At 48.7% G+C, this 8161-nt stretch overlaps 1 protein-coding gene across 1 annotated transcript in view; it reads right to left on the bottom strand.

Moving 5' to 3' along the window:
• The window catches only part of PRPF6 (pre-mRNA processing factor 6), a gene marked incomplete at its 5' end in the record, with an annotated part of 24984 nt that extends 18566 nt beyond the window's left edge, over positions 1–6418 (bottom strand). The window contains 5 exons of the mRNA XM_015410680.1: positions 64–202; positions 595–716; positions 1284–1406; positions 3320–3538; positions 6300–6418. Coding sequence (XP_015266166.1) covers positions 64–202; positions 595–716; positions 1284–1406; positions 3320–3538; positions 6300–6418 — 722 coding nt within the window. The remainder of the gene's footprint in view (positions 1–63; positions 203–594; positions 717–1283; positions 1407–3319; positions 3539–6299) is intronic.
• Between the last annotated feature and the right edge of the window lie 1743 nt (positions 6419–8161).

Raw genomic sequence — 8161 nt, 5'->3', positions numbered from 1 at the left:
CGTCATGCCTGAAACCTCTCTTTCCAAAACTGGGCCCAAAAAAGAAAAGAAAAAGCATCTCACCTGGAAAGCCAAAGCCAAAATGCTCCTGGCAGCAGGCACGTCTCCAGCGAGCCACTTCGACTTGGCTCCCATGAGCCAGAGGACCTCAGCTTTGGGGCAGTGGGCGACCGCCCTCTGCAAGAGAGCCTCCAGAAGATCGCTGGGAGGGGGGGGGGGGGAGTAAGCAACCATGGTTAAGAAATCCCAGTTTTCGGGCACATTAGATGCCATCAGTCAATACTAATCATCATTACTGTTACAAAGTCCCATGCCATAATAAGTGTTCCCTCTAAGCTGAGCTAGTGTGAGCTAGCTCACAGTTTTTAGCCTCCGGCTCACACATTTTGGTCTTAGCTCAGGAAGGAGGGCTCCAGAGCAAGCTAATTTACGCAGCAGCCAAATAGCCGGCTCACAACTTTAATGCCAGTAGCTCACAAAGTAGAATTTCTGCTCATAAAACTCCACAGCTTAGAGGGAGCGCTGGCCATGATTTGCAATCCGTTGTCAGGAAAATGTAAATACGTTCTAAGCCGCCCACGCACTGCGCCATACCTGGTTCCGTGATTCTTTTCGAAATAAGCTGCTCGCAGCCAGACGCTTTTCTTGCTGGGGAAGACTTGCAAGGCGTAAGCATAGATTGCCCGGGCGCACTCCAGAGCGTTGTGAGCGACGCACTGTGGGACAGAGCAAAGTTTGAGTCCTGCGGCACCTTTAAGACCAAAAAAGTTATATGCCTGGTAAAAAGAATGGGATGCTGACCCCAACTGACCGCCTGGAGAAGCCGGAGCCGAAAGAATAGCTAACCCATCCCCTGTACTATGTGGCCTTAGGTAAGGGAATTAAATTGCGCTTGCAACCTCTCTGTAAACTGCTCTGAGACCTTCAGGTCAGAGCGGTATATAAACTGAATGTAATAAATAATAAATAATAATAATAAATAAAGCTTTCGTGTGCAAGCACGCTTCTTCAGATCAGGGGGGGGGGGCTACCAAATCCCCAAATCTGGGATCGGATTAAACATTCCCATTCCAGAAGACCAATGGAATCAGTCATTTAAAGAGAGACCCACAGCCTCGTGGCAAGACCAGGCGAAGGCTAGAGAGATCAGAACTCCCCTCTGCAATCAGTGCCGTCTCCCGAGGACCCACCCTCGGGTTACCAACACTGACCCGTTGACACCATACCCTGGGGCAGCTGCGCCCTGACGACCTTCGGCCCCCACCCTTGGGATATAGACTCACGCTGTCGGCATCTTCCATCCAGGTGTGCTTCCGGTCTTCCTCCTCAATCCCGATCCCAATCACGGCTCTCATGACCGCCTGGCACGTGGCCACGCTGCCGGCCTTATCGCACTCCTCGGCATCCTGAGGGAGACACGGCCATCACCATGAACGTCAGGTGCAGGAAACTTCTGGGACCGGGCAATCGAGGGAGGACCAAGGCAGCTGAAATCGCTCCACTCTCCTTGATATATTTCATATATGGCAACTGATAATGAAGCTCAAGACGATGCATCCTCCTGGACTGAATCAAGACCTAGGTTTCCTGTCTTGCTATCAGTGCTGATGTCTGCACGCCTACTCCTCCTCGGCAGAGCACACCTAATCCAATCATGCCTGCTACTGTCATTTGCCTGCTGTTGTCATTTGGCATCTGAAATCACTCCACTCTCCAAGATATAAGGACAGATGGACTCACATTCTATCTGTATAGATAGGGACTCTGGGGCAAGTGATGCTCTGTCTTCTTGGTGCTTGGGGGGGGTCAACAGTGGGAGGGCTTCTAATGTCCTGGCCCCACTGGTGGACCTCCTGATGGCACTGGTATTTCTGGCCACTGTGTGACACAGAGTGTTGGACTGGATGGGCCTTTGGCCTGATCCAACATTGGCGTCTCTTATGTTCTTATGTTAAGTGAGCAGTGACTCACAGGGGCTCATCCCTTGCCACAAATTTTGTTAGTCTTAAAGGTGCTACTGGACTCTTGCTCTTTTCTACTGGCTAGAGTGTTTGACTACGACCAGGAAGTCCCGGGTTCTAATTCCAATCCAGCCATAAAGCTGAGCCAGGCATTCTCTCTCGGCCTAACCTCCCTCCCGAAAGTTCTACGAAGAAGCTGTTAAAGGAAGAAGTTAAAAGGAAGAAACCCCATGGAGGAAGGGCAGGGTAAAAATGCAATCAACAGAACTGACAGCTTATCATTGGGTTTGTATGTTCCACCTTGTATCGTTTCAGGAAAGGAGGCCAACTCCATAAAAGCAACTCTGCTCAACCCTTTTCAAGTACCACGTTTGCGGCAGAAAAGACTACATGAAGGAGCCTACCCCCTGCACTTGCAGTGAGTATTCAGGGACATGCCATGGCCGGTTGATGTTGGAAACACCATCTGTCTTCGCTCTGTTAAAAGCTATGTAAGCCTCATCTTATGGCAGTGAATTCCACAACTTAATTGCTCGCTGTGCCTTCTGATGAAGGAGGGACATGAAAGAGATTTATATGATTATCCATGGGGTGGAGAGAGTTGACAAAGAAAACTTTTTCTCCCTCTCCCAAAATACTAGAACTCAAGGGTGTCCAATGAAGCTGATGGGCAGTAGGTTCCGGACAGAAAAAAGGAAGTACGTATTCACAGAACAAGTGATTAAAATGCAGAACTCGCTGCCGGGGGATGAAGTCATGGGCACAGGAACAGACGGCTTTAAAAGGGGATTAGACAGATTCGTGGAGGATAGCCACGGTGACTGAGGCAAACCTTCACGTTCAGAGGCAGTCAATCTCTGGATCCCAGAGCCGGGAGACAACATCAGGGGAAGGCCTCGGCCTCTATGCCCTATTGTTGGACCTGAAGAGGAACTGGTTGGCCAAAGTGTGAGACAGGATGCTGGACCCAGATGGGCCTGATCCAGCAGGGCTCTTCCTGCATTCTTAAGACTATGACGTTTAACAACACAACTTCTCCCTTCTTTCTCGTTGCCACATTCCACCTCCGTCATTCACTGCAGATCTGCACTGCAGGTTCCAGAGAAGCGGCTGTTTTTAGACTGAGGCTACCTTACAGTCTGACATATTTATTTATGGCCAGAGTTTTTGTGGGCAGACTGTGGAAACGCCCAAGTATCCATTGGATATTGTGCAATGAAAGTTATTTCCTGCGTCCGCTCAAACCGGACTGCCTCCTAACATCCACTCTGAACACAAATTACAGTAGACAACCCCCCACACACACACACAACGTCACCCTCCAATGGGATTCCCGAGGAGAAAATCCAAACGGGCACCTGGATCCACTGCTCCCGGTTTATTTCCACCCCGTTAGCCCTTAACGAGGTGATGGCTCGGTCAACGATCTTCTCCACCATCTGAGTGTTCCCATTTGCCTCCTCCAGCTTGGCAGCTGTGATCCAGATGTGCCGGTCCGTGGGAATGTTCTCTCGGGCCTTGTTGAGGACTTTGCGGGCGTTCTCGTAGGTTTCCAGCCTTGCCAAAGCGAGCCAAAGCTGCATTGCAGGAGGAGAAAGCACCCAACAGTAAGACGGCTTCACTCACTGCACGCGAGAGTCTCTTCCGTAATATTCCCCAAACCACCCTTTCCTCTCCCTCTCTCTCTCCTTTGACGTGAAACTGATTATAACTGGACAGTCGGAAGCATAAAAAACAAAATCAATGACAAAATAACCAGACACAAGATCCCTAAAACCAAGCCAGTTTGGTGTGGTGGTTAGGAGCACAGACTCTAATCCGGGAGAACCAGGTTACATTCCCCACTCCTCTGCATGCAGCTGCTGGGGTGACCCTGAGTCAGTCACAAGACCTTTCAGAGCTGTTCTCTCACAAGCAGTCCTCGAAAGGTGTCTGCTGTAGGGAGGAGAAGGGAAAGGGGATTGTAAACTACTCTGAGACTCCTCCGGGTAGTGAAGGGTGGGGTATAAATCCAATCTCTTCTAATAATAATCACGTTGGCTAATGAAAAAAACTGTGAGCTAGCTCACACTCTCTCAGCTTAGAGGGAACGCTGCTTGCAATCTCCTTCCTTTCCTCTCTCCACCAGTGTTCCCACTAAGCTGAGTTAGTGTGGGCTAGCTCACAGTTTTTTAGCCTCTGGCTCACACATTTTTGTTTCAGCTCAGGAAGGAGGGCTTCCAGAGCAAACTAATTTATGCAGCAGCCAAAGCGCTCGCTCACCGCTTTAATGCCAGTTGTGCACAAAGTAGGATTTTTGCGCACAAGACTCCACAGCTTAGAGGGAGCATTGCTCCCCAATATACCATCTTGGGGGAGGTTAGGGCTAGAAGGCCGGGTAAAACTACTGTTAACATCTAATCAATGCCTACTGGGAATGTTGGGGTTGTGTTAGGGTTGTGGTCGCCCTCTTTGAGTTTCTGAGATTCTGGAAGGATTGTGGTTACTGAGCACTTTAATTGTTTTATTGGTTTTAAATTGTACATGGTGTTTTAACTGTATTAGTGTATTGATGTTTTATTACCAAGCCTTTTCTTGCCTTGATAGCCGCCCTGAGCCCTACGGGGAAGGGTGGGGTATAAATTTAATAATAAATAAATAAATAAATAAATATTACAGTCCGCCGCTCTTAACCACTACATCTTGCTGGTAAAGAGGGTGCCCTGACTAGCATGAGCCATAGTGGACATCAGCGCAGACATGAAGCTTAACCGAAGTTAAGGACGGCCGAGAGATTACAGGGAGGGAGGGAGGGAGGAAGTTCGGAAGGGAAAGGGTCGGGAAGAAAGGAACGTGTTCCGCTACTAAGCTCTTAAACAGGGTAAAGGAGACTGCCAGTGTCAAATCATTACTGGTCCTGTGTTTCCAATTAAGCTCTCTTCTTACAGCTCAGATTCACACATTGTGGTATGTTAGAGGGCCAAACTTCACAATATGGTTGTTAAAGAATAGGGTATGGGAAACCCAGGCACACAGGTGCAGGGAAGGGTGTTATAAAAGTCGCAGGGGCTCAATTCGGCTCGGGATTGTGGCATGGGAAGGAGGGGTTCCCGAGACCCCATACACACCAGCACACCATTTCCCCAAGATGAAATGGCCTGGGAGGGAGTTATTTGCTCCGTCGGTTGGAGTTGTACATACAAGCCCCCCCCCCCCGGTGGGGTGGTACCGAGCTGAATTAGGCCCCCGTGGACTTCTAAAACGACACTCCCCACAGCTGTTGTGCAGTTAAAGAAAAAAGGACTTGGGTCCGGCCCAGAATTGTATAAAAATGTATCAAGTGGTTTGGCCTTGAGCAGGGGTGGCCAAACTTGCTTAACGTAAGAGGCACACAGAATAAATGTCAGATGTTTGAGAGCCACAAGACATGACCGAATATTACACTAGCGTTTTTATTGGAAGATATGCAAATTTGCTTTCTGTTAACATTAAATGAGACGGCCAAAGATAAAAACAGAAGGGGTAAAAGCAGATATTGATAATGTTTATTTATCCAATGATATTCATTTGTCTAAGAGAGAGAGAAAGAGAAAGGTGGAAAGAAAGAATGAAAGAGGTGGAAAGAAAGAGAGAGAGATAAACAAAGAAAGCAAATAGATGAGGGAGGGAGGGAAGAAGAAGAAGAGATTGGATTTATACCCCGCCCTTCACTTGGAGTCTCAGAGCGGCTTACAAACTCCTTTCCCTTCCCCTCCCCACAACAGATACCCTGTGAGGTAGGCAGGGCTGAGAGAGCTCTGACAGAAACTGCTCTTTTTCAAGGACAGCTCATTATGAGGGAGGGAGGGAGGGAGGGAGGGAGGGAGGAAGGAAGGAAGGAAGGAAGGAAGGAAGGAAGGAAGGAAGGAAGGAAGGAAGGAAGGAAGGAGAGCAAATAGATGGAGAGCCACAGTTTGGCCACCCCTGGCCTTGAGTGTTTGCAAAAGGATGCCACAACCAGCGTTCCCTCTAAGCTGAGGTTTTTTAGCCTCTGGCTCACACTTTTTTGTCTCAGCTCAGGAAGGATGGCTCCAGAGCAAACTAGTAGCCAAATTGCTCACTCACAACTTTAATGCCAGTAGCTCACAAGGTAGAATTTTTGCTCACAAGGCTCCACAGCTTAGAGGGAACATTGGCCACAACTGCAGTGGATTTCAAGGGGGGTGGGGAGCCTTCCCTAGCTGCATGCTGACTTTCGTACCATAAAGCAAAATCAGTATGGCTTAATCATGACTACGTGTTTTGAGTTCTTTGGAGCAGAACACCCGATACAACAGGGCCGTTTGCAGGAACAGGGGAAGCAGAGCAGCACTAACTTACTTCCACGCTGGTGGGGCAGCACTCCACAGCCCGGCTGAGCATGATCCTGGCGTCTTCAGGCTCTTCCAGCTCCACCGCTGCCTTCCACAAGCGCACAGAGTTTGGAACGTGCTCCAGCGCTAGAAAGAGAAGGCAAAGAGAGCCACGTCAGAAGGGGCTTCGTCCAGGCAGAGAGCGACACACCGACTATGGCCACTAGAGCAAAAGGGAGACTCGGTGGAAGGGGAAATTGTTAAGCTGAGCGACCAAAGGCCGGAAGACAGAAAGCGTTCAGGGATTATGAGATTCTAGAACATGATGAGGGGGAATATATTTACTTGATTAATTCAATGTATACCCCGCCCTCCCCACCAAGCGGGCTACATAGAATTTCATATAAAATATAACTGAAACCTAACAGAGGCATGTAGACATAAAATAACAGTCATTAAAGTACTCCTAAAATGCTGGAACATGATCTGGTAAAAACGAGAGCAAAGTAATTTATTATACAGCTTAGGTGACCGTTACGCTCCACTGGTATCCACGCCAGCCGAGTTCACTCAACTTATTGCGTGGCGGGCACAGGCTGGGGATGACAGATGGTAAAGCCAGGGCACAGGGACACTCCTCGGTGTGTAATGCGGCTCCTTCGTCAAAAGCCTGGCAGAAGAGCTCCGTCTTACAGGCCCTGCGGAACTGTAAAAGGTCCCGCAGGGGCCTGGTTTCTTCCTGGAGCTCGTTCCACCAGTATGGAGCCACCACCGAGAAGGCCCTGGCCGTCAAGAAGATGCCATCCTTCTGCAACCTACAAATATAGAAGTTGGTCTAAGGGAGCACAGGACTAGGGAATGTGCATTATTTCCAGTCCAAATATATATCTGAAAAATACCTTACTGGTATTTTTTATATATATATTTGGTATCCGGAACAATATCAAGATTAGGTAATTTTTAATCTCTGGGCTCAGCCTGGGTTTTATGTGACTGTGATTATGTACCTTGACACATTTATGTCTATTTTATGTACCTATTTTATCCTCTTGGTCAAGACTTCGGTCATATAGACCTGTAATAAATTGAAATCGAAATTGAAATATCGAGATTTCTCAGAATACTGATAACTGGGTCCCCCAAAATCCTGGAAATATTCGAGGCCAGCGTTTTAAGGCTCCTAGGCCCGTTTTTCTTCGATCTTAAAGGTTTGGTTGGCCTTGAAAAAAAGTGTCCCTTGCTTAAGTTGGTTTGGCCTGGATTCTCCATGTTGTTATTGGCTCTGACGGCTTGCAAGAGCACCCCTTGAGTAAGTGGGTTTGGCTTGGGTTCTCTGGTTTGACATCGTCTCTGCTGGGCTTGTTGGCTCTTTCTGCATTCTGAGGCTTTTGCCAAGTTGTTACTCTTTTGTGTTGGGCTATTGGCTTTTCTGCCCTAGGGAAAGTATGGAATTCCCCCCACCCCCGGAAACACTGGGGGAAAGTAGGAGGCATTTTTCTGGAAGGGCCTGTAGGATTGGACCCCTTGGGGCAATTGCCCTGAGCCTTGGGGCGGGCTACCTTTAATGGACTGACAGGACTAGGTTCCCTACAACTCTGGTGTCATTTGCTTGGAAGACAGCCACGCCTCAGGAACAACTGGAACAGCTCCAACTACCAACAGCCACAGCAGCCCCACAAAAATACAGACTTTCTAAGAAGGCCTGGGACCAACATATCTGAGGGACCGCCTCTTCCTGTAGACACTCCGGAGAGCATTACACGCTGTGGACCAACATCTCCTGGATGTCCCCGGCCCAAAGGACGCCCATCTTGCCTTGAAGAAGAAGAAGAGGTTGGATTTATACCCCGCCCTTCACTACCCGAAGGAGTCTCAGAGCGGCTCACAAAC

Source organism: Gekko japonicus, unplaced genomic scaffold, assembly GCF_001447785.1.
Source record: "Gekko japonicus isolate JY-2015 unplaced genomic scaffold, Gekko_japonicus_V1.1 scaffold5773, whole genome shotgun sequence".
NCBI classification, from domain to species: Eukaryota; Metazoa; Chordata; class Lepidosauria; order Squamata; family Gekkonidae; genus Gekko; species Gekko japonicus.
The sequence above is the reverse complement of the archived record's forward strand: the minus strand, read 5'-3'. Positions and strand labels throughout refer to the sequence as shown.